General features: G+C 44.0%; 4 protein-coding genes; 3 read left to right on the plus strand and 1 right to left on the minus strand.

Annotated features, from left to right (window-relative positions):
• Positions 1-10,896: 10,896 nt before the first annotated feature.
• GSTUM_00001018001 (60S ribosomal protein L6) lies at positions 10,897-11,982 on the minus strand. XM_002838327.2 has 3 exons: positions 11,758-11,982; positions 11,194-11,517; positions 10,897-11,125 (listed from the first exon to the last, which is right to left on the minus strand). The coding sequence occupies exons 1-3, from the start codon at positions 11,863-11,865 to the stop codon at positions 10,973-10,975; spliced, it is 585 nt and encodes a 194-aa protein (XP_002838373.1). The 5' UTR covers positions 11,866-11,982; the 3' UTR covers positions 10,897-10,972.
• Positions 11,983-12,191: 209 nt separating this feature from the next.
• GSTUM_00001019001 (uncharacterized protein) lies at positions 12,192-13,817 on the plus strand. XM_002838328.2 has 4 exons: positions 12,192-12,324; positions 12,382-12,445; positions 12,513-12,873; positions 13,121-13,817. Exons 1-4 carry the CDS (start codon positions 12,271-12,273, stop codon positions 13,593-13,595), a joined length of 954 nt encoding a protein of 317 aa, XP_002838374.1. The 5' UTR covers positions 12,192-12,270; the 3' UTR covers positions 13,596-13,817.
• Positions 13,818-16,235: 2,418 nt separating this feature from the next.
• On the plus strand, positions 16,236-17,840 carry GSTUM_00001020001 (uncharacterized protein; the record flags this gene model as incomplete). XM_002838329.2 has 1 exon in its annotated part: positions 16,236-17,840. The coding sequence occupies one exon, from the start codon at positions 16,236-16,238 to the stop codon at positions 16,890-16,892; it is 657 nt and encodes a 218-aa protein (XP_002838375.1). The 3' UTR covers positions 16,893-17,840.
• An 8,900-nt stretch (positions 17,841-26,740) lies between these two features.
• GSTUM_00001021001 (uncharacterized protein) overlaps positions 26,741-26,904 on the plus strand; it is a 966-nt gene continuing 802 nt past the window's right edge. Inside the window, exon 1 of the mRNA XM_002838330.2 lies at positions 26,741-26,809. Within this exon, the coding sequence (XP_002838376.1) occupies positions 26,800-26,809 (10 nt within the window). The 5' untranslated portion in view covers positions 26,741-26,799.

The raw sequence follows: 26,904 nt of genomic DNA on the forward strand, positions 1-26,904 counted from the left end.
ATCTATCTATCATATAACTATATACCTCTCTGATTATAACTTGCAATATCAGGTATTCTTCCAAGATGAGAACACCTGAAGACTCTGAAAACTACCACACCTTTTTCAGTAATTATGGTATTGCTTACTAGGAACTAAGCTGTTCCCAATAGTAATTATCCAATCATCAGAGTCTTTAGACTTATAGCCTAAGTTAGTTCTCAAGTTGAACTGAGTTGACCCCAATTGTCTCCATCATTGATGAAAGGATCAGTTTCTGTTAGGTGGAGACAATCTGATAGATTTCAAAGTTGTCTAGGCCAACTAAAATTCATTTTTGTAGATGGAGATTGTCTAGGAAGGCTCAGACTACACTTGTTTTGCTTATGACTACTAGGAGTGAAATAAAATAGATAAAATAGAGTAGAATCGTAAGAACAATATTATTTTGTTAAGGTCTCTTCTCCATTGCTTGATGATGTCTAAAAGCTTGGGAGGCACTTCAATATTTATATTCTGCATCTGAGTATTCACCGACTACATCTAACTATCATACAAACTATATACTTCCATCAATATAACTCACAACGTTGGGTATTCTTCAGAGGTACGAACACCTGGAGACCCTGAAAATCACCACACCCTCTTTGGTAATTACAATATTGTCAACTAGAAACTATACTGTTTCCAATAGTAATTATCTGATCATCAGAGTTTTTAGACTTATGGTCCAGTTTCTCAAGTTGAACTGAGTTGGCCCCAATTGTCTCTGTTGTTTATGAAATGATTAGTTTTACCTGCTGGTTGTATCTGTGGAGGTATTCATAATTGCAACCTTCCTAGGTTGCCTGATTTTAACTCTTCATAACTCTATATCAAACCAACGGATTTCTTCTACATGACTTCCTACTAATTCGCAGGAAGCTATTCTACTGGATTGACAGATAATCCCTTGGTCGGCAACCCTTAATTGCTCTGGATAACAGGGTATCAATTGCTGTGATAGTATTGGGAACTATTCCCACAACTACACTGTATGTCTGGACTTAGTTGTAACATTCCATGAAGTCCATTAACTACTGTAGTAGTGTTCCTTGGAGTTCTAGACTCTTTTAGTTATTGTAGGGTAGATGTGAATGTATTGGTTTCTTATTGAAATTTGTTACCATTCGATACCATATCTTTGTACAAAATCGTCCCATTACCTACAGCCAATACCAAATATGTCACATATTTGAAGCCTAGTAACTCTCTGAGTAGTTAACAGATTTACCCTGTTCCACTTCTCAGACCTAGCTGAAGGTCTCCTCTCATATATCCTGTGAACAGGATCCAGTTGGATGGACAGCAGTGATGTATATAGTGTTACTTTTACACCTTCAATTCTGTGGCATTATAGTCACAGGAAGCAAATGAGATTGATAAGTATGATGATGTGAGGGTCCCATAAGGAGGCTGAAAGGGGATGTTGGAGACCAGAGATTCTGATTCTGAGTGAGGTTACCCTACTTAGAGTGGTTTCTAGGTATTGGATCCTGGTATTCCTAATAGTTTCATTGATTAGTTGTATCTGTCCATGTAGTTGTAATTACTACCTTCTCAGGTTACCTGACTTGAAATCTCCATAATGTTATGAATGTGGCTTGGCATGGAAAAGGTTTTCACATGACTCATGGTTATGAGTCATAGGTATGTTATTGTTTCGCACATATGACCCAAATGACTTGTTATACTACCATTTGTTATATTTTGCACATGACTCGATTATAAGTTATGGGAAGTGCGCCTGGCAAATATGCCTTGCAAGTATGCCTTGCGTATATGATTTATGTTTCGCACAAGACCTCATTATGAGGTCATGGGTTTCGCACATATGACCACTGGGGGTTATATGACTTGTTTACTACGGTATGATTGGTTTATGAGTTTTTGCATATGACCTTGCTATGAGATTATGGGATTTGAGTATGTAACCACTTTGGTCATATGACTAGTTTGTTATGATTTGGTTTCACACATGTGACCACTTTAGGTTATATGACTTGGGGCAGGAAGAACACTCTATAAGGAGGTTGGGATAGCTGAGGAGGATAGATTCTTCATGCTTTGTTCTAGGTAATTTTCCTACTTATTACTTTAACAAATATGAAACATCTTTACGTTCTTTATTACTATTACAATCTTTATTACTATTGCGCTGAGAAAACTTTGTAAAAAACAGATTTAGAGAAAGCTTATGATAGGTATTACGGATAGAAGACAAAGGTCTTGTACTATCAGTAACGTAGGCAGAGGCCTAAGAGCTATTGTATAGCAGAAGAAGAAGAAAGAAGAAGAGAAGTATTATTCACCATTGCCAAGAACTAACTATCCAAAGGGGGATCGTTATACATAACTCCATATTTAACTGATAGATATCTTCTGGGGTACTTTCTACTAATTCGCAGGAAGCTATTCTACCGGATTGACAGATAATCCCTTGGTTAGCAACTCTTAGTTGCTCTGGGTAACAGGATTTTAATCACCGTTCTAGTATTGGAAATTATTCCTGCAACTACAGTGCATTTCTAGACCCAGTTGTAACACTCTATGAAGTCCATTGACTTCTGTGGTAGTATTCCTTAGAGTTCTAGACTCTTCTCATTATTATAGGATGGGTGTGAATATATTAGTTCCTTATTAGGATTTTTTACTATTTGATACCAGATCTTTGTACGAAAATGTCCCATTACTTACGACATATACCAAAGATGTCACATCTTTGAAGCCTAGTAAATCTCTGAGTAGTTGACTAATTGGTTCCGTTCCACTTCTTAGACCTAACTGAAGATCTCCTCCCATATATCCTGCAAACAGGATCTGGTCAGACAGACAGCAGCGACTTGTACAGTTTTAATCTTACACCTTCAATTCTGTGGCATTATAGTCACAGGACACAACTGAGATAGATATGTATGATGACGTGCGGGTCCTGTAAAGGGGCTGGAGGGAGATATTGGAGACCAGAGATTCCAATTCTGAGTGGTGTTACCCTACTTAGAATGGTTCCTAGGTATCGGATCCTGGTATTCCTAACAGTCGCATGGGATCTGGGTGTCTGAATATCCTCCTCACAGTCCAGATTTAAACCTAATTGAGCATGTGTGGAAGGCTATGAAGAGTATTCTTCGAAAGGACTACGGATACTTGAAAGACTTTAAAGACAATGCCAAGAGTAGGGTGATTTTTGTTGAAGCACTGAAGAGGGCATGGTGGACGGTCCTCCAAGTGTTGATTGACTACCTGATTGATTCAATGCCTAGGTGCTACTACGCGGTAAGAAGATATCAAGGTTGGTATACAAAGTATTAAACACCATGGCAATAGCTATCTGTCTGAATTTTTATTGTATTTTTAACTACATTTTTGGTCATGCAATTGATTAATTGAAGTCACAGTGGGGTTATGTGGTAAAGGTGCAGGTGGGGTGTATGTACAGTACAGACTTATTGATCATAACTGTACCACTCAACAAGAATGAAATTTTTTTTTTTTTTTTTGAGAAGAGAGATTGAGTCTTTCTGATTAAAAAGTGAAACTTTTTTTCTTTTCTTTCTCTATCAATTCCAATTAGCTTCTATCCAGCCATTCCATAAATGAGATAAATGCTGAATAAAAATGCAGAGAAGGATGACTACTGTACTTTGGAGGTGTGTTCAGATAAGCATACGTCTTATCCAGCTCATCTCTCATCCGATCGAATCTTGACTCCAAGCTTTCTACTATCAATGCCAAACTTTCAAACTTTAATAAGTATTAAGACCGGGTCGGCAAACAAGGATAATGGATTGTATTGATGATACGGCAACCTTTTCCAAGTATTCGATCTCCGACATGGTGACCTCCTCTGAAGTTCCTACTAGATCCTAGATGTAGCTCCATATCTCATTCTTTTTTTTGAATACTGTATAAGAACATTAACAGAGATTACAAAAATAGAACTCAGACCAAACTCCTCTAACTCCGATTGCAACCGTCACGGCGCCCATCATCCACTCGCGATATGTGCCTATACAATCCTGTTCACGGGTCAGTGCTGTCCCGTGAACAGGATAGATTTGTGCAATCACACCTCGCTGTCACGGATCTCGATAGCCTGGATATTTCACTGTCTCGTATTAATTCGGGAGCACTGAATTTCTTCCCACCAAAGCCCAGGCCGTTGCCCCAGATCCCTCGCTGTGCTGGACGGATTCTTGGGATATTGGCTGTCCGGGAAACTGGCGTGCTACTGCTGTTGTAGTGTTCATACCAGCGATATCCTAGTATTGATTAGGTCTGTGTCTCGGTATGTGTGAATTTTTAAGTTCCTACACTTTCAAGTCTACAAATTCTTCCTAGAATCGCGTTCCGCCCTGCCAACTCAGTTGTTCTTCCTATTCCGCTATCGGCTGGTAAATTCTCCGCCACCCACTGGAAGCTTCTTCTTTAAATTGAGCATCGAAATAACCGTCAGACTGATGGGAATATCGATAAACTTGCCTGCGAGTAAGATCAGATATGGAAAACTCTATGGAAAATGGGGGGCGCACAAACCAAGTAGCTCAGTGAACAAAAAGTCTTGCAAAATTTAATATGGTAGTGGCTTTTGCCAAGTATTCATCAAGTCCAATACATTACCAGTTGGGTTAAGTGTGAAAGAAAGACACAGGCAGTACAGGAATGTGATCAAAGCACTGGATAGGTTATATGAGTACTGTGTATGCCATTCTATGATATCCACCTTTGGGATTGACAAGCGCCTGTTGAACATGAGTTTCGTTATACTCAATTTTTCTCTGAAGTGAGAGAGCACCTAAGTAAGTATGATATCACACCAGGACCGTATAGTAGCAAGACCCCACTCGGGACCTCGAGAATTGGGGTTTGCTTCAATAGGCATTGGCCTACCCACTGCCGTGTTTGGTCGCTGAGATTTGTCTGCGTGCAAATTTCCCTTTCTTCCTAGTCCGCCTACGGCGGGGGCCGGTTCAGCAGGCACAATGGGAGGTGTAATGTTTGGCCGTGGGCATTGGGCAGCGGCCTCTTTGGGTGATCCGGACAGTGGAAGTTTTCTTGGAGCCTAGCATTGTTATGTAGTGGAGCCCCCCCACTGAAGACCACGAGCGTAGATGCTTGCTCCCGTAGGTTGATCATGACATGATAGGTATCTAGAGAGAAAAATATGCAAATAGGTCATAAATATGCAGGTAGCCATCACCCATACTTTAAATATCCACCCAAGTATGTGCCATGCTTGTGAATAGTAGTATATCTAGCTGACCAGTAATCACCATACGACTATGCACGGCCTTAATTCTGCGCTATGCGCACAATATGGATGGATACTCCGCAAATTCTACAACAATCTAGAAAAGGTTATTGCCGCATCACCTCTTTGTATGGATTGTGGAATGCTCCCAGGGTTGTCCCTATTCGATGTAGGAGGCAAAACCTCCAAGTTGACTATAAGTGGAATTCATGTTTGCGGATTCGAAATTTGAGATTCCTACCCAGCTTGTTCATTCCATTTGTTTATAAAGTTTCCCGAGCTGATATAACAGTGCAACTGCAATCGCTGGAAATCACTCATATTATTCTTCCATCCACAATCATATCATATTGTTGTAAAAGTATTCTGCGGCATGATAGATATTTTTTCTCTTTAGAAGATACTATATACCATACCAGTAGTATTTGAGGCATTCCGAACTCTGGGCAAAACAGGAACAAAAATACCACAGAAGATACGGAGTGGAGGTGGAAATACTATGATATTTTCGGCATGTCGAACAGGGCCTTACTCTACAGGTGCATGATAGGGATATTTATTGGGTCCTCAGACATCGGAACCATAACAATACTTCATGTGCCTGAGAGCTACTGGTGGCAGATCGACGGGGCATCAGCAGAGCAACCCACCAGCAACAAAACAAAATTTGAGGGTAAGAGAGGAGAAAAAAAGTACTAATCATACAACGAATGTTGACGAGGAACAGAACCACGGATGGGTAGACATCCCCGAGTATAGAAAAGCAAACAGGAGCGAGAACCAACCGTGTGGAGGAAAACACAACTCCCCGCTCACTCATCCCCATGCCACTCCCATATCTCGCATTCGCAGCCAGGAATGAGAAAGATTCAGCCAATTCTTCCCCCATCCAATCGATAATTCGCCAATCAAATCAGTCAATAGAGGGCGCAACAGGGAACAAGAAACCCAGATGGGGGTGGAATCGTGTTTATCCTGAAAATGGTGTGGAAGGGTTCTCGGGTCCGCAGCGGGCATTCCAATGATGGCTTCACGATTGGCTCTGGGCCTCATAATTGGTTATTCAAGGGGGTACTCTACCTTTTCAGCAAGTTTTACGGACAGCGGTTTGCACAATCGGTCGGGGAGTATGACAACAAAATCGTGCAGCATAAAGCGTGTATACGAATATTCTGTTGGGCGAGGGATTTCGTCATAAATAGGAAACAAAAAATAAAAGATTAATCGATCAAGTACAGATGATGGGATAGAGAGATGAGAAGAGAATCCCTCACCACACTCCATCTTATTAAGTCCATACGTGCCGAGTCATTGCCGATATCTCCAGTCTCTTCAATTTCCATGCTCCAGCCTCGCGCAAAGGGTGAAGGCGTATGACCAAGGGTATGCATGGCTAAGGTGTTGCCATATGATAGGGGTACTGGTTTTTCAGGGGATGTCGGAGATTTTCTCGCGAGTGGTGTTTGATATGCAGGACTAGGTGTGAGTCAAACATGAGGAATATGGTAGTATTATACTTGAGCACTCAAGTACCGATATCTTATGGCGTTTGCGTGCGTTTGGCAAGGTTAGGGTTACTTAGTTAAGAAAAATAAGCAGAAATGACATTCCGCATATTTGGGCTATAGGATTTCTTGGGGGGCCCGACAGTTCCTTCCGCCGCACTTAAAGCGAGAATGCGGTGTAGGAGGTGCACTCCTCTGAGTGAAGTGCGAATGTGAAAGAAATTCATTTTTAATTATACATCCCAAATATACATCCTGAAGTGCGCCATCCTATTAACCCGTTCACCCACCTCTTGATCCCAGCTATTTACTCGGACGTGCTTGCCAGGGAACGTGGCCGACGATCCTAGTAGGATTGGAAACGGTGGGTTACCATGTTTAGATGCTACCTCCTCAAATTCTCAAATGCCAGTAAACTAAAGGCTTTACCTGATGGGATAGCTCCAATCACTCGCCACCTAGGTAGGAAAAATTAGGATTCCTCCTTCGAAAAAAACAAAACAAAAAAAACAAAAACAAAGTCTGCTAGCGATAATTCCGGGAGGTGCTTCTGCAAATGTACCCATTCTGGCTCGTATAGTGCTGTATGATACAATCTCCTAGCACGTGGCTCTTGGCTCGCCCGCTTGGTTGATGGCTTTTGTCTATTCTGCTTCGTTCTCTATCATCTATAGGATATAGTGAGTTTCTCCTTCTGCACTGCACCCGCCATATCGCTGATCACGCGATATATTTTCCTCAAGGACATTCCACCCAGAGAAGTAGCACCTCCCACGGCGTTCTAGAGATTACTAAACCCGCCTTTCCTGCGAAAGATGATAGAGGAAAGGAAGAGATCATGCGGATCCACGCGCGAGTGATACTCTATGACTATCTCTTCTGCTGACATGACTTGCTAGTTGGGCCCAGCGAACTCATGTATCATACGGCACTCAAGTATCACACATATCATACAATAACACACCTTGAGTGAACCTTAACCGAAATTGCTCATTTTCTGCAAAACTCATTATCGGTAGCTGGAACACAACTTCTCACGTTCATCGCGTTTACGCGATCCTCCCGTTGGCCAGGGATAGAACTTGAACTAGAGCCTATACAGTGGTAATATGAGATAACAGGGGCGGGCAGTGAAGACGGTGCTCAGGAAGAGATAGTTGATAATTCTAGAGAACATGGCAGAACTATAGGATACGGCAATCTCCCCTTGCCCACTAGGGCAAGTGCCATGCCACCAGCCTGCCCGCCTGCCAGAGCACAAAACCAACCCGCACAGAACTGAACCAGAATGTCAAGTGTCAACCTTGAAACCCCGCCGAGCAAATTCATTGCCCAACACAGCACAAATTGATACCGTGGTAACCAGACGAGGGAAGGAGCGTGCTTGTGCACCTTCTCTCCAAATGAACATCCACTCACAAAGCAGACTCCTGAACAGTCTATGCAAGGTCCCACGAAACCCTATCCGGATACGTAAGATTAGTGCTATAACAAATGGGAGGTAGGGAAGGTGGAGTGGGGGGGGGGTTGATGGCTAGCTTGGGGAGATTAGGGGGAAGGGAGCTGCCTTTCCCATGTTGGAAAAGTTAATGACGCGGAGGCCCTCAGTGGCAAGCACCGGTGGAGTGTCGGAAGGGAAGATGATAAGATGCATTAGGCAAAGTTGAGCCGGGGCTAGCATTCTTCTGGATAGTTGATTCTTTTAAATGTTTACCTTTCTTATGCAGTGCTATACCCACAGCGGTCTTCTGTGATGGAAAAAGGCGATGGGTGTCAATCGAAAACCCTTGTCACGGCATCCAAGATTTCACGGAACGCATGAGAAGCATTCCCATCCTCTCCGTGGATAACGGTCTACTGTAGTTACCCATATCGTGGGCTCGTGTCTGCTTTCTCTTTGTTTTGTTTTTTTCCTACGCTTCATATGAATTATCATTGTTTTTTTCTCTTAAAAATAACACATTTTACCGCAGCACGGTAACTGCATTTGTGAAACAATATATCGTCCAAGAATTAGAATTCCTATAGTTGGTTACAAGGTTTGGAAGAATCTGTTCATGAAAGTGAAGGCGTGGCTCAAAGTGTCCATTTCAGTAATTTGTTTAGATACTATACAAGCATTGAAAAAACCTCTACCTTATACAAAAAAATCTCCCCCAGGAGTGATATACCACTTGACAGAAATAAAAAAAATTGGTGAGCATGATCGGGTGCTGGGTAGGCTATATAAGTGCTGCGTATGCCCATACTATGATATCCACTTTTGGAATTAGCACGTACTTGGTGAACATAAAATTTACTATAATCAACTTTGCCCTAAAGTGAGAGAGAAAAGTGCCAGGACCGTATACCGGCAAGACCCTACTCGAGATATTGAGATCCAGCATTGGGGTTTTCTCCCATAGGTGTTGGCCCACCCACTATAGTGTTTGCTCAACAAATGCTTTTGCTCATTGAGCGTTTTTGCAAGCAAACTTCCCTTTCTTCCTTGCCCGCCTCTGGTAGGTGTCTACCCCCATTAAGCACAAAATGTGTAACGTTGGGCCCTTGGAATAAGACAGCGACCCTTTTGAATTATCCGGACAACCCAGCGTCTCTTTTTAGAGGACTGTATCACTTGTAAGGCACTGAGCTCATGTACGCATGATCATGCTTAATCGCTCTATCCATATATATGTCTAGAGTGACAAATAGGATTTCCCTAAGAGGGTTTGAGCATGCAAGAGCAAATTAGCTTTCGTAAAAGACTTAATTTCACCTCATTGATTCCAGAGCAGACTATAATTATGTACGGCGCCGGACTACCAAGATCTACCGAAGTGGTCAAATAAGAGCGGGACCGAGTGATAGATCATGATTATGATGGTGTGCTTGGTGGGCACTCAGAGCGAACGGAATAGCACCAATGACTCCAGCTCACAGGTCTTGGAGCAATAGTGTTTGGTTAAAGTGACTTTGTTATCTAAGGTGCAGGTATGATAGTTGGAAATCGAATTGAATAAAGCTGCTTACAAGCAAATCTTCCATTATTTTTGACACACAGAAGCAACTCTAGTGGAGGAAAACCCGATTATAATTGACCAATACTGGGGCATAATCGGCTATGCTCGGTCAGATCATGCTCGAGCGTAACCCCGGTAATCTGTTCGAGCATGCTCGTGTCCATCACTAAGTCCGAAAATAGGTACTTCCTCCTGGAGGGTGATGGCGAAATGATCACGGTCAGGAGAAAAATCACACGGTAGGTGAGGAATGAGGAACAAAGTGTGTTCAAACAAATTGCGGCTTGATACAATATATCCGGCATGAAGTGCTTGAGCGGTCCTCCTACAAACTCCGCCCTACATCACAACCTTATACTATGCTGGAAATGCTAATCCTTCTCACGGATTTACTTGGTGAGAGGCATTACTCCGCAAAACCCCTCAGGTATCTAATCACCACATCTATACTTAGGCACGAATATGTCGCTTTTAGAACGGAGGATATCACCATACTATTATGCATGTGGGGATAATACGATAATATCCCAAGACTACTCGAGAGCCACCATACTCGAGTACCCAATTCACTACCCTTACCCCTGCCAGTGCGATAACCCCTGCTTGCGAAACATACAAAACCGATGGGCTGTACCACAAATATCATATCATACCCGTATACCGGTATAATATGAATTATTACCTGCCTGCCCGGGTGAAGGAAAAAGAGAATGAGTTGTAGTTTTTTGGCTCCATTTGGAACACACCTCCCCCCTCCTAGTCCTCCTCTCCAATATGCTCTTGACTGCCCTGAGTTTTCCGACATCTTACCTGCGACACACCGTACGGTATGAAGAGAGAAGGATGAAAAGAACCACAATACATATAGTTAACTATCCGAGCTTGGAAAATCACGACAGTCAAGAAACTTAGTTCCCAATACCATTTATGTTGTTTATTTGGTATCATGGATATTCACTTCGATGATTTTGTTTGTTTGAATTTCGGGCTTTCGTCTTTGTTTGCGTGGCATCAAGATGCAAGTGAATAACTCCCCTTTTGCCCCTTTTTGCCTACCAACCTATCTGCCCGCATACACCAGCACAAACGGCGACGGCGGCCCAAAGTAGAAGAATTGAAATATGTGAAGAAAAGTTTTTTTAAAAAGGGTCGAGCTAGTTAAAAAAACAGGATGAAAGGGAGAACTAAGAGAGAATCTAAAACTTCATGAGATGTGGTCTGTCGCCTTTGCTCAAGGAAAAAGTCGAGCTGATATAAGCCGAAAGGTGGGGGGTTTGCTTAATGGCCTTTGTGACAGCTGCGTCGATCTCTTTTTGGTCGGCTTTGCGAACTTCGGGGACGGGCTTCTTCTATTGATATTGGAAACAATTGAGTTAGCTATAGTCTAACCCCCAGCTCAGAGGAGGGGATTTCTTACCTCAGGCTTCTTTCCTGCCTCAAAAAACTTTTCCTCCTTGGATTTCTTAGCCTCCTTGTCTTTGGCAAAGTACTTCTCGTCAAACTTATCCAACTGAACGCCTGTGATGTCGACGATAGTGGAGGTTGCAATTACGTAGCGGGAGTTTACACGGCGGAGGGGAACGCCGTTGAGCTTGAAGGGGCCGGTAACGAGGATGACACCGCCAGAGAGGGGTTTCAGGTAGACGACGCGCTTTCCACGGAATCGGCCGGCGAGGATGATGAGCACCGCACCGGGTTTGAGAGAGGGGCGGAGGGTGGTGGGTTTCTGGGTTTTGCGAACCTGTTGGACATGTTAGTTATTATCCTTGGGCTCTGAAATTTTTTTGATATCAGGATTTTCAGGTTTTGAGCCCCGCTCCCTGTTCCTGCAAAAATTCATCGGCAATTGGCCGGTGAGAAGAGGTTCAGAATTTCCTTCCGCTTTCTTTCTCTACTAATCTGCCATCTCCTTCCGTTTCCCCGTAACCACTTCCAACTCCCCGACGTCAAACGAAACGAAAAGGTCAAAGAAAGAACCAACCTTCTTGTTGACTGGTTCATCTTCAGCAGGGTACCACTTGCTCGCCTTCTGAGCAGGAATTTCCCTCTTCCCGGACCCAAACGTGACCTGCTTGTTCTCTGCCGACATTGCTGAAATATCGATGGGTGATTGTTGGGGGGAGTTCGTCGTCGTCGCTTGGTGCTGTTGGGGAGGCTAGAATTCACTTTGGAGGATTCCGTGCGTACTTTTTTGGTTGGGCATGTGTGCGATTTGTGGGTGGTCTGGATTAGGGCTTAACGTGACGGCGATGTTGATTGTTATGATCTGATTAGATCTCATCAGGCAAAACTAAGATTAGATTACCGGATTTTGGGTTGCCGTATGATATGATACTAACTGTGGCTTGGGAGCACGCAGCTTAGAATTCAGTTTGGAGGGCAACGGAGCTTTGGCTTTCTACCACGCTTAAACTACTGCCCTGCCTTTCATCATCATCACTCTTGTCTACTCCACCTCCATTTTTGACAACTCTACAATACCATAACATACGACATGGCCGCAGTAGCACCCGTTATCTCTATCAAAGCCGGCAAGTGTGCTCAGAATGTTTGTTTCTCATCTCCACTACTGGTGGCATTTAGCTTATCGTGCTTTGCCACATAGGGTACAAATATCGTTTCGCAGGCTGAGCCTGGCTTGCTATATCTCTATAACAATCCTGATGATGGTATTTCGTTTTCTCGATCCTTCTCGTGTACCTTAATATTATTTCTAACCGTTGCTTGATAAACCAGGCCTTTTGCATTTTTGCTGGAAGCCTCGCGGCGCCGTTGAGCCATCTGCCGAGGATGACCTTGTAATTGTTCCCGGGGATGCAAGAATTATCAAGTATACTGGCTGCACGACCGGGCGTGTTATGGTCCTCAAGTTTTCATCGTCTTCCCAACGCCACTTCTTCTGGCTACAGACTAAGGCTGAGTCGACAGACTTTGGACACTGGTCTGCTAGAGATGACGGATGGGTTCACCGAATCAATGTTGCTCTCCAAGGCCCTCAGGATGATGACGAGGAGATGGGGGATATTGGCCTTGGTAGCGAGGAGGTTGAGGAGGAGGGGAGCGCCAGCAGGAGAGGTGGTGCTGACGGAGGCAGGGCGTAGGTGCTCCTTGGTTTCCCCTACATTGCAACATATTCTTTTCTATTCCCTCGTATTGTTCTTTTTTAAGCTTGCATTGTTTGTTTTGGAGGAAAACTTCATGGTAACGAAATTTGAATTGTGAATTAATGTCCGAATATACGGGTCGCGCATTGCTCATATTGAGAATGTCTTAACTTTATCGTTCTTGCACTTTTTACAACTGTAACCTGTGGGGTCTATTCAGCTGACTAGGCATGTCTTAAGTCCTGCTTCCCAGCCTCAGAGCCAAAGCGACTTCCTCCAAAATCTTATTTCCCAGATACAACTTCCCGGAGAAGCGCACGGCAGTGGCGGTGGATACCGGCAACAGGAACCGATGATCTCCCTTCACGACCTTCTTCCCCCGACAACCACCACGTCGCTACTGGCGGCTATGACCCCTGGAGCCGTTGATGATCTGATCTCGAATCTTCCGCAGGGAATTGTCCCACGCAATGCAACCCTAGCACAGAAAAAGGAGGTTATCCGTAAGGTCTTGCACAGCCCTCAATTTAGCCAGAGCCTTGTTGGCTTATCTGTTGCTTTGAGAGATGGTGGGCTGAGAGGTATCTCGGACAGCCTAGGTGTTAGGCTAGCCCCTGGAGAGGAGAGGACTGGAAGTGACCAAGTCACTATCTTTGTTGAGGCTGTCAAAAGGGAGGAAGAGAAGAAGGAAGGCAGCAATATGGATATCGATTAGATGTGATACCAGATCTGTACTATAGTAGTCACTAACCATTCGGCTAGGATAAAGGGTAACCGAGCTCATTTTATTGCTTCTGGCATGTGGATATGCCCAACCGAGCTACACAGTGGCGGGTTTTCCGGCTGAGATGGATTTATGAATATGATCTATTAAGTTGCTAAGGCATAGTTCATCACTCGGACCTTTAACTATGCACCGGGTTGCTGCTTCTCCCAACTCTTTGCGGTATGACAAATTTTTAAAGAGAGATCAGACTTGCAACCTATTCCCTTAACTTAAAGCTATACTTCCTAGTTTTGTTGCATTACTTTACACTCCGTGAGTCTATATTTATGGGCTCGAGGAGGTGTGGAACCCCTGTTTTGATATCAGTTTTTATATGTAAGCTCCCGCCGAAGGCATTAAGCGTCTTCCCTGGGCCCTGGCTGGGGTGGGTAGGATTGGAGGAATCGAAGTGAGGAGAATTGTTTACAAAAGGCAAATATCTGGTAATTGTTCCCCTCATAATTCAATAGGCTTACTCTATCGTATCCTGACACCCCCCGATACGCCGATACAGCTAGCCAAATCATGAAGCACCGCGCTCGTGGCCCTTGGCCTGAACTAGATATCTACCGCATGCATGTTCCTCAATGCTATCAAAAACCCCAGACAATATTATGAGAACCCTTAGACCTGACCACTCTTAAACCGGTATTTAATAACTAGTGACCTAGATAATGTTGCATCAATTATCTTCCCAATTTGGAAGCCCACTTCATAGGAACCACCTTGACAGAAGAAGTGTCCCTTTGAGCCACCTTCACCCACTTTCTACTCTAACTCAACTTGGCATTAATATTTTAGGATATTTGGAACCAAGTCCGTCGTAGTCACTACCAATGGCTTTGCCGGAGAAACCATTGGATACAAAAAGGGTTTACTATTTTAAGGAAACTAAAATTTTGCCGTCATTGGATTCTCCGCACATAATCTCTATGATGTTTTGTTATTATTATATGCCTAGCTTCAATAACTTATACTACCCTACGTTGAGTTATTAGTCGAGTGATTGGATGGGGGGGCGGTCGCACACCCGCCAAACGGGATCACGGGAAACCCGGAAGACCAGATGAATCATATAAGTTAAACTCTATTTTACCATATTCAATACCCCAATTCTAGAATTGTATGTTACATCGCCCGAGATATTTTAAAGATGCTATAAAACAATTTTAAGGTACTATGCCCTCGAGTTAAGTGTCTAAATTAGTATCATATGATACCAATACTACTATTGCCAAGACTCCTCTACTCCTGAGGATCACCTTGAGCCTCCTAAGAACATTGTTGAGCCGCCACTTCTAACTCAACCCTCAATCGACGGCCCTACAATACGGGGCGCCATATCACACAAATGACGACCCCGAAGATGGCCGGCCTGACACCCAATATAGGCGGCGCAATGTCTTTCTCTCCAGCACTTCTTGGGCAATCTCCATCCCACCTACTAAACTTTAGGCACCGGTCATCAGCCTTCAACTCCCCAGACATGGCTGCCCTAGGTGGGGTACCGCAGATATCAATGCCCGGAGATGGGAGCAAAAAGAAGGAATTGAACGATATCTTGAAGCTACTAGCTATGCGACCGGGGAGGATATCAGAGGAGGGGGTGGAGAGACTTGTGAAGCGCATGGGGTACCATCGTCCTGACATTAGCTCGGGTTGGCGTAGCTAATGATTATAGTTTGGAGAGCTATAAAGATACTGTGAATGGCGTTGTTACAATGTCACTGGCGGCTAAGATCTTCCTTCTTGACGTATGCTCGTGCTGTTGCAGTTGGCGGGAGAGTGGAATAGCTAACGAGAGCAGATTGATTTCAGAGACAACAAAATTCTGCGCGTCGCTCTCTCATTCGCGAACACTCCTGGTCCTTCGGAAGAGCTAGCTCCCCTAGCTGCATCTATCCTCCACGCAAACCTATCGCCTCCGGGTGTGCACACTCCATTGATAAATCCGTCACTTGCCGATTTCGCGGATAACCTGGAGCGCCTGACTAGAGCCGATCGATTGAGCTGCCCGCCAAGCTTGAATTGTTTCACGGCCATTACTGGGTTATACCAATCGCTTGAGAAGATATACAACCATGAGAAGGAGTCGCTTGAAGGGGGGAGCGTTGGCGCAATGTGCAAAGGGAATGGAAGACCCAGAATGCATGTTCGGGAGAAGGTGGGGCTCAGCATCGATTACTGGCGGGAGAAGCGTATCCCAGGGGGAGATGAAGACGAAAAGAACGGCAACGAAGAAATATGGAGGGTCTTGGTTGAGGTTGAGGAGATCCCGTCAGACTTTAATATGAATCCTATAACACCTGTGAGGACTTCGGACCACTGGGTCTCAGATGAGATCAAGAAGCCCATGTACTTACCCACCTCTACATGCCTTGTGTTATACACATAGCTAAACTTTCTAGCGAGGACAGCTTGTTCGGCGAGAGTGAGGACATGGTTACAGACTGGCTGGAACCGCCACTGGAAGGAATCCTCGATATGACCGATACCAACCCCCGGCCATCCCCAGCACGTTTTATCGCTCGCCTAGATCCGCCAGTAGTAGTCCCATTCAAAGACGAGATGCAACTCTTCAACGGCTTAATGCTCTCTTCACCCCCAGGTCTCAGTGTAGACACCCTACAGGCAAAGCTGTTCCCAGACTCTCCTTCAGCAACAGGTGTCCAACGAAGGCTCTATGTTCCCACCAATGGCATGGAAGAGGAGGAAGGCATCCGTCACGAGTACAAACTACATAGCATAAAGTCGATCTTGGCACGGCAAATCTTCGAAATACCCTTCTCGCACCCAAAGGAGCTCGCCGGCGTATTCTCTATACTAAGGCAATTTGCGCATGTCAGCGCCTTATTCAAAAGTTGCTTTAGTCCCGTCGCTGGAATCATCCCGAAAACGGAGGATTCGGTGGTGGCGGCACCGTTGGGGGACAAAGAGATGGATCTGGATGCATTCTTAGCTGATGGTAATGACACGGCTGACGGAGCGGCTCAGCCAGTTCCAGTAGACATTAGTGCTACGGAAGGGCAGAGCGGTGCGTTTACCCTGGGGGTTATATTCCCGCAGAAGACCGGGCAGGGTGTAGTTGGGTGCAGCTTTGAAGTGGGCAGGAATGCCGATATTCGTGTCACGGAATTGAGCGCTGATGATGGGAAGTTGGGCCTTGATGCTAATGGTCTGGAATGGGCACTTGCTATTGGAAGTGATTTGGGGATAGTGGTGGAGTGGCTCAGACAGAGAAGTTGATCTTGTATTCCTGCTTTCTCCTTGCTTGCTTGCCTAATACGTTTGTTCTTCTTGCGCATCTCTTATCGCTTTCACGGATCGATGTTTTTCTCAGGTGTAATTTCTAGGGACCACACAAAACACAGAGCCACCATAATACCATAACTCCAAACTCCTTTTTTTTTTTTTTTTCCCACTCGCTCCAATTCGATATAGTATCCCCCTCATAACTGCTGCAAGACCCCCGGACACACTCCCATCGACTCAACTCGGTGCCTGCAAGGCACTCTGATACTTCTTCGCAACATCATCCCCTAGGACCAAAACCAAAACCTATCCGTCCCATACACCTCCCCAAAAACCGCCCCGAAAGTCCTCGCCATCTCCTCCGCAACCTGCGTAACCAATTCCCTCACCTCCCCAAGTGCGCCAGGGCACGACTCGATAAGGCCCACCTGCGATACCCCCAATCAGTACCACTCACCCATCCACACACACACACACAGCCCCGGCCCACCCACTCATTCACCTATGCGTTGGGAAGAGCAACAAATCTTCTGCAAAACCTTCATCCAGAACCCAAACCGGCTGAACGACACCGGTATCATCCCCCAGATAACTACACGGCCATGACCCAGTTCCCGATCCTAGCGATCCGGTTACTTGTGATACCCACGCGCTTCCCCGGACCCCGTGAATTTTTAGAGCGGTGCCCGGGAGTGGATTGCGCTTGCTCGGGATTGTGATGAGGGTGGATGGGGAGGAAGGGGGGGGTGAATTCGGGGTTTTGCGACGCATGTTGAATAGCAGACTCCATAATTTTATATGATATTTGCGGTGCTTTGACAGAAGGAGGGTGGGGATTGGTGGTCGCGATGGTAGAGGGCACTGGGGGTTTATACACCACAGATTACTCGAAACTTCAACCGATCCCTTTAGCTTTCCTATCTATCTTAATCCCTCCCCCCCTTCTGCTCGACGAATAATAATACTCGAGCACAAGACTTAGTAATAATAATAATAATAATAATAATAATAATAATAATAATAATAATAATAAAAGTCAACAAAGATATCATCACGCCGAATCCCAACCCCCGTTGCATCACTCCCGCACCACTCGAGCAAGAAACGAAAGAAAACAAAATCATTCCTGGTGACAGGAGAGTGCAACAACATCCACCAACCAACCGGCCCCCCCACAATTTCCTACACTGCAAAAAGGGGAAAAGGTAAAGAAAAAAGAAAAAAGCTTACGAAACCCAAAAAATTTGTTGCTTTTGCTTTTGCTTGGGGAACTGGTGAGGTCCTTGCCGTACTGTACGGGTACTGTGGTTTCTAGGAAGCGTAGTCTATTTGGTGGTTCGGGATCTACGTGCCCGGGATATATGATACTTCCTTTTCCCCTCTTCTCGCGGGACTCCACAGTACTGTCGACGCCAATAGCAGATTCCTTGGACATGGTGAGAAGGTGCAGGCTTCACTTGGTATGTGACGGAGAGAAGGGATCAAGAACCGGGAAAGATGGAATACCAGTACAAGTATGATACTTCGAAGAGAAATATCATAGACTATCACATTCCTCCCGGCTCTAGCGTATATTTGACACAGCGCCGCTCATATACGAGTATAGTCTAACCTCCGGCAATGCCCCCAAGAAGAACCCCTCACCAATAGATGGCTAAGTTAGTCCCAAACCCTACTAGGGTGAAATGTTGTAACTTATTGTAACCTACCGTGGTCTATCATAATACGGAAAAGGTCTCAAATGCCACACAGTTTATGTGAATTATCCCTCCAATGCCACAGTACCCTCTGATGTCACAGAAAATTGATTATGTAAGTTTTTTGTATGCAATATTATACCCTTCTATGATGAGTGTGTATAAGTTAAAACCTGATTTTCGGGCCTCAACCACAAAACATTTTTTTTTGCCTAACCACCTAGCTAGTCATGTAAAGTAGGTGTACAGTAGTTCAGAAAATATTTTAGAAGTCCAAATGACCTCTATAGCATGTTTTATGTCCAAAATAGTAAAAATTTCTCAAATCCACATTTTACTATCTAAAATATCTTTAGTCCCCTGTACATTCATAGAATCAAAAATTATATGAAATAGATAACTGGTTGTTGAGCTATTATACTTTAAAGTTGAATGACTGTTTTGCAACATAGATGTCTTGCTTATGTAATATCATTAGTCTCAAGATATTAAGTTTGAAAAAGCTACCTTTAGGCAGTTCAATTACTACTGTATTAGTCTTTGAAGCACTTTGATCTTATGAAGTCAGATGTCACTGTAGAACAAATTGGTATTGTAACAATCCTACTCCTCTGTACTTAGCTCGTCAACAGATAACGACCTTACCTCTTCTGTTTCCCTAATACCTCAATAGCTCAGAGAGTTCCTATCGTTACTATCACTTCTGATAGCGAGGATAATATTGTACTCACATTACCTCTTGTAAATGAGACCTCCTTTCTTATGTAATATTGCACAAGTATGTAGAAAGTATTAATTCAACTTGTAGTATAGAAAAAAACTTAAGTAGTTGCGTGAGGAGTCTGTACCGGAGGTCGTTTTTTTTTATTTTTTTTTATAATCTTATTTATTTATCCGTTTTAACGAAAGTAAGGCCGGGGGTCATATCAGCTTCGGCCATGTAGACCCGCACCTCCACCCCGTCTTGTTCTCAAGCAGCTAGAAGAAAAACCGTGACCCCAGAAAGGCTAACACCAGCAGCCAGGTGCCCAACCCGAAGGTCCCACGACTTGAGCGCAGAGGGGGTCTCTCCTAGAGCCACCGATACCCAACGAGTCCTCGGTTTAAAAAACTCCCCCGCAAGTCTCCTGCATGGCTATCTACAAATGGTAAAGACAGAAAGCCCAGAAACCCATCCTTCAAAGCAAGGAAAAACCCCCATCCCGACAGTACACCCTCCACCGAATAGAAGAAAACCCAAACCAGAGCAACCCCAAACCAAAGGCCAAAACCAATCCCTCGCCTACAACAACCAGATACCAACCAAACCTGTACCCCTCGCTTGGGACCAACCAATGGCCAGGCCTCACCCGTGAAGCTGAAAAAACGAATAGGTGCGCCGTATAGGTGACATAAAGGTATGTCTTGGGCATATAGCCCACAGTTGCAAGCAGGAGAAACCGAAAGGAGAGAGCGCCCGCTGTAAGCAGGAGGTATTGGCAGAAAGAGAGCTCCAAGCCATCCGTCTGGGAGGGCCGAAGGGGCTGCCCGAAGCAGCAAAAGAGGGAGAGGTAGTAGGGTACTAGCCGACAGTAGTAGGGTACCAGCCGACACGACCGAAGAGAAAAAGGGAGGAAGGGCCAAAGCCCCAGTGCCGACCCAACCAACCAACCTAACGCCGTATTACCACTTCTCTCATGTAGTTCCTTGTTCTCTGAGAGAAAGCGTCACTTAGTGGAGGGAATCCTACCGGCGGTCAGAAGATGGATGGGCGAGGTGAGAAAGGCAAGCAGACTTGAACTGAGCGACTAGGATGGTCTGGCCAAATCTCACCGCGAGACAGACCCCGAAGTTACTAGCCGAGGCATTCCCCAATGGGGATCGTGCAAGTGGGGAGAAGGACGTCCACTACTTCCAGCGCCATCTGGAAACAAAGAGAGGGAGCTGACTGTGCCAAAGCTAAGCAAGCCCCTATTAGCAAGATAGGACTACTGGACGAGCCCAGATAACTCCCCCATCAAGCAGACAAGAGACAAGCGAGGCTAAAGCGGGAGAGGATGGAAGAGTTAACCGTGCCCCTAGGCAGGAACTATCGAGGGGGCAGAGGGGAGTGGGGGGGGCCCATGATAGTTGACGTGGTGTTGCCAAACTATGTGGAAGGAAAATAGGAGCAACAGAGCATGCTGTACCGGAGGTCCCTAGACCTCGATATTTATACAGATGCCTTACCCAACTCTAACCCTTTGTAACAATCCCTCCTCAGATAATTAGTTCTTGGCAACAGGGAATGATACTTCTCTTCTTCTTCTATTTCTTTCCTTAGTCTTATGATAGCATTAGGCCTCTGCCTATGTTGCCGATAGTACAAGACCTTTGTCTTCTATCGGGAACACCTATCGTAAGCTTTCTCTAACTCTTCTTCATGAAGAGCTTTCCTCGGCGTAACGATAAACGTTGCAATAAAGATAAAGATCATAAAGGTGTTTTATATTCGTTAAAGTAATAAATAGGAAAAGTACTGAGAATTCAATCTAATTTTATTTAAACTCGTACCGCCAATACTGGCATATGATGAGCTCCTGCCAGCACAGAGATACCGCTAACCGGTATACCACCAATCATTAGCTAGCTACGTCTATAGCCCCGCACCTACCATCTCTGAGTCATGTCTACACGAGAACTAATTATAAGGCCATCAAACAACCCAGCGCCAACCCCAGTCCAATTCTGTAGCCCCTCTGGTATGAAGCCAATCAGCACTAAGCATAGCTGAAGTCGAGCAAAAGACCAACTCGATCAGGTTCCTCATCCAACAAACATAAATCACTACCACCTGGTCTGAAAACTGTCCCGCGAAACCTTCACCACAGTAGAAAACCAACAAACAAACACACAAACTAAACCTACAGGCGACACAATGGTAGAGAGGAGGTAACTGACATGTTAACCTCTCGTACTCGCATGTTAGGCTGTCAACCCTATGAACTCACTTTTCCAGTTGCCTCTGAAGAGCATACCGGTGAAGAGGACCTGTACCCGCTGCCTGTCCCTCAACCAAAACAACACAAATATAGGAAATACATAGAGGTAGTAACAGACCAAGAAAGGTCAGTGGGGCCTATCTCCCACCTGTGGTGCCATGCTTCCTCCTGCCGAACCAGTAGCCAAACCAAAGAAACCAAACAAATCCCACAAAAACCCAGCACACAAGACACAAACAAGTCCAACCAGGTAGTCGCAACCCACTATTCGCACAGGTGGCCATCAACCTGTCGGTCCATTGAGGAGCTTTGCAGCACTTAGCAGCTTCGCTCAACAGCCTAAGCCGGGCCAAAAACACTTAATTAGACCTCGTCCAACCTGACGCAGGCCCGACCAATGCTTGCAGGCGCCTCTTCCCCCCCAATCGGCCCCCCCCAAGCCCTACACGCCAGATGCTACAGAGTCCATCCAGCCCCCCAGCCCCTCAGACAGATCAACCATCCTTTAGCCACAGGACAGCCCATACAGGGCCCCATCAGGCAGCTACTGGTTTTGGCCACACTAACAGAGTCCCAACCCCAAGTACCTTGCAGCCGAGAGGGGCCTACCAGCCACAGCCAGGAGCCACAAAGGAGGCAGCACTAATGCCCATAGGCACCGGCACCAGCCACACCATGCCACCCAATCGAACTAAAGTCCAACCAAGTTGGGAATAAGGAGGCAGAGCCAGCCGAAGCCAGCCCCACAGGTCCAGCAACAAGCACACACTGAACGACGGGCAAGAGGCACCTCCAACAGATACGACATAAAGGGGGAGGGTGAGCAAACAGAAGCAGACAAAAAGAAGGTAGGCTCTACTTGCAATAGGTAAAACTGCCAACCACAATCCACAACCGAACCACCTAAATGTACAGACAACGGGAGTGTCTGGCAGCCAATCATCCCACACTACTCCAGGTAGCAATAAGCATCACACCAGGGGGTACGATTTTTCAGGGTCAAAATCCATCCCCACTAAGGCATGGAGGAGACACCTGACTAAACCACCATAAATACTGCAAAGACAAAACTTCCAAGGAAACGGCGATAAACAATATCATAGGATTCTGACCATAGAAACATAATATAATATGAAGGGGCTGGGCAGGCGCTGCCCTGCCACCTGAGGAATAATGTGGCTGGTACGATAAGTTGAACTTGGGAAGGTCATTAGTCTAACCTAAGGGCGTTTTGTATCGTGAGAATTAAGAATTCTGTTAAAACCTATTAGGAATACCAGAATCCGATACCTAAGAACCACCCTAAGTAGGGTAACCCCACTTGGAATCGGAATCTCTGGTCTCCAACACCCCTCTCCGGCTCCCATATGGGGCCCATGCGTTATCATATATATCAATCTCAGTTGCGTCCTGTGACTATATTACCACAGAATTGAAGGTGTTATAGTAACACCATATATGTCGCTGCCGTCTGTTCGACCGGATCCTGTTCGCAGGATATATGAGAGGGGACCTTCGGCTAGGCCTGGGAAAAGGAACAGAGTAATTCCGTCAACTAAGCAGAGAGTTAATTGGCTTCAAAAACATGTCACCTTTGGCATGGGCCGTAAGTAACGGGACGGTTTCGCACAAAGAGATGGTATCAAATGGTAAAGAATCTCTACTAGAGACCAATACATTTACATATACCAAAAGAGTCTAGAACTCCAAAAGACACTACCAAAGAAGCCAATGAACTTTACGGAGTGTTGCAACTGGGTTTTGGAACACGTCGTAGCCAGGGGGTGATTCTCAATACTACAATGGTTACTGAAACGTACTACCCAGAGAGCAACCAAGGGTTGCGGACTGAGGGATTAATTACCAGTCTAGTGGAGTGGCTTCCTGCGAGTTAATAGAAAGTCATCTAAAGAAAATCTATCAGTTGAGTATGGAGTTACAAAGGATCGAAGTCAGACGACTTACGATGGTTGTAATGACAACCACCTTTGCAGATATAGCCGTGGATAAAACTGATCATTTTATCAATGGCGAAGACAATTGGAGCCAACTCAATTTGACTTAAGAACTAGGCCATAAGTCTAAAGACTCTGCTAATCAGTATATTACTATTGGGGACAGTACACTTCCTAAGAAGAAATATCATAATTACCGAAGAGGGTGTGATAGTTTTCAGGGTCCACAGGTGTTCGCACCTTGGAAGAAAACTCGACGTTGCCAATTATGATTGAAGAAGTACATAGTTGTATGATAGATAGATGTAGTTCGCGAACAATCAGACGTGGAATATAAATATCGAAGTGCCTCTCAAGCTTTAGACATTATCAAGCAACGGAGAAGAGACCTTAACAATATAATATTGTTTTTACGATTCTACCCTACTTTACCTACTTTCTTCGCTCATAGTAGTCATAAACGAAATGAGCCAAGTCCGAGCCTTCCTAGACAATCTCCGTCTACAAAAACGAATCTTGATTGGCTTAGACAATCTTGAAGTCTATCAAGTTGTCTCCGCCTAACAAAACCCAACAACAATGAGCTGGCCCAAAGAATGACACGGGTGATCCCTCCAAACCCAATGTTCCATTCCCCTCAATCAAATGTAAAACCTGCAAGTAGACGATAGACAGAAAGCTGAAGACATTTTACCGAAAGGGGCTTATAAGCGACCATGATAAAGTGCTTGAAGTGACAGCATCGTGAGAAACTATCTGGCAACGAAATGAGAAGCAAACAAGTGATCCGCCACATAACGCCAACAGACCTCAATACTAAGAACCCCAGGAACTACTAAGCAAACTCAGATATCTCCCCCAGAATCCAAGGCATCAAGGCCCATTGTGGGTGCAAATGAAACACTCAGGGCGAAGCGATGACAAGGACGAGGAAAAGTACTTAGAACAAAGCGTAAAGAGACTATCCTGCTCGGCCATACTGGTCTCCTTATATAGTACTCTTCCTGCCCTAAGTTTATGTGACCTAAAGTAGTCACATGCGCGAAAGTAAATCCTAACAAACTAATCATGTGACCACAGTGGTCACATGTCTAAAACCTATGACCTTGTAGCGAGGTCATGTGCAAAAACTTATAAACCAATCATAACGTAATAAACAAGTCATATGACCCCAAGTGGTCACATGTGTAAAACCCATGACCTCATAACAAGGTCATGTACAAAACATAAATTATATGCGCAAGGCATACCTGTAAGGTATACTCGCAAGGCACACCTGCTAGGTGCACATCCCATGACTTATAATTGAGTCATGTGCGAAATATAACAAATCATAACATAATAAATCATATGACCTAAATGACTCATATGTGTGAAACAATAATATACCTATGACTCATAATCATGAGTCATGTGAAAACTTTTTCTGTGCCCAATCACGTTCGTGACACTCTTTACAACTCTTACCTTTACATCACCATACCTTATGACTCACAATTGTGAGTCATGTGAGATCCTCAGTTGACTCATATGAGTCAACTACGCAACATGCCTAAACTAATCATAATTCTCATAATATGCCATGTGTGCTAAGTACATCACATGCATGAAACTTGTGACTCATAAGTATAAGTCACGCATGAAAGTCATGACATCATATGACTCACAACTGTAAGTCATCGTATAACCAATAAAACTCCAATGACTTGCAAGTGTGAGTTATGTAAAAATCTTTGTTCTACCTCTTCAATCTGCCTTGTCACAATCTGGTTTGTGACAAGTATGATATTTCTAAAACTAATATTATCATTGGAGTTAAAGCCAGAAAATCAATATGACATGTAGAGTAAGTATGGCTTATATGCCCCTGAACATGTTAGATCTGCCTGGCTTTATACTATGCTATCATCTACAATAATTGAAGAAGCCCAGTCTGTAAAGACTGGGAGAACTAAACAAGCTAGTACAAAAAATAACTCTAGAACTTCAAATATTCAGAAGAATATTCAAACTACAACTAATACAACAGGACTTAAAACTCTACCAAGGTCTGAAAAGAGTGTAGAAGATAATGAGTATGTTGGAATACAAGCTTCTACAGCAGAAGGGGTAGAGATACTAGGTAATTTGTCTAAAAGACATGGTCATCCACTTGGTTCAATGAATACAAAATCATGTAAAACAATGTAGTTAACCTTATTGATAAATTTGAATTTATAAATATAAATGAGTTAGTCTAGAGAGAATTTTAATAGTTACAGAAAAATATTAAAGTTTTTTTTGAATGTGCAGTTTTTCTATAAAGTTACTGTGAAGATAAAACTAGCTGTATCTTAAAACTTTGTTCTTAGGGTAACCATCGTTGTCATGCAGTTTCCTACACTTTTCACAAAAGCTCAATAATCAGGTTTTAACTTATACATGCTCTGATTGTTATAATACTTTTATAAAATTTATAAAATAAAACATGAAAATCTGAAGCAAATATAAAGGAAAATAAGAGATATCTAAAAAACAACAGCAAGAAAAAAAATGTAAACAAGATCCTGTCCCTACAATTATATTAATTGTATACAGTGTTGAGCACCTAATTACAAGAAGGCCATACTATGAGACAAGAAACAAGCACACTAGAGTTCTTAAAGTCTATGAGTAGCAACGTCACTGGTAGTTAATTGCAAATTACTGGCATTCTTAGGGCAAAATGCTAAATATATAGCAGAATAAGATTAGATATATTATAAGTAATTCTGCTACTTGGTTATAACTTTACAGCTAATTATTAACAACTATTTACTGGTTTAAACTTTATAGTCTTAATTCATCCTGATTTCATTCTTGGAATTCGCTTTCTTTCTTTCACATTCCTTTTTTATTTATATTCTCTTGTTTTCTTTTACTTTGTCAGTTTTGCAAAGTACTATAATAGCAATAAAAAAATTTTGCATACAAAAAAACCCTTACATAATCAAATTCCTGTGGCATCTGAGGGTACTGTGGCATTTGAGGGATAATTTACATAAACTGTGTGGCATTTGAGACCTTTACCGATCATAATATTATCATAGAAAGTGCAACAAAGAAGAAGCCATGTTTTACAAACAACTGAGTTCCATTTTATGAACTGACTAATCAATCCCCGCCAAGCCTCGCGCAACACACGTCAACCCAACTCAAAACCTTTCGCCTTCGCCAGATATCATACCTCAACCAAATAACCCCACCACCAGAACAAAAACAACTCGCGAAAACAAAAACATCACCAACCTCTAAACACCGCCTCAAAAACATGCCAAAATGTACCTCCCCCCCTCCCCCCAAAACCACACTCTAGCTAACAACCCCCCCCCCCACAAAAACCACAACAAAAAAACAAACAAAAAAAACAAAACAA

Source organism: Tuber melanosporum (assembly GCF_000151645.1).
Source record: "Tuber melanosporum whole genome shotgun sequence assembly, scaffold_241, strain Mel28".
In the NCBI taxonomy this organism is placed as follows: Eukaryota; Fungi; Ascomycota; class Pezizomycetes; order Pezizales; family Tuberaceae; genus Tuber; species Tuber melanosporum.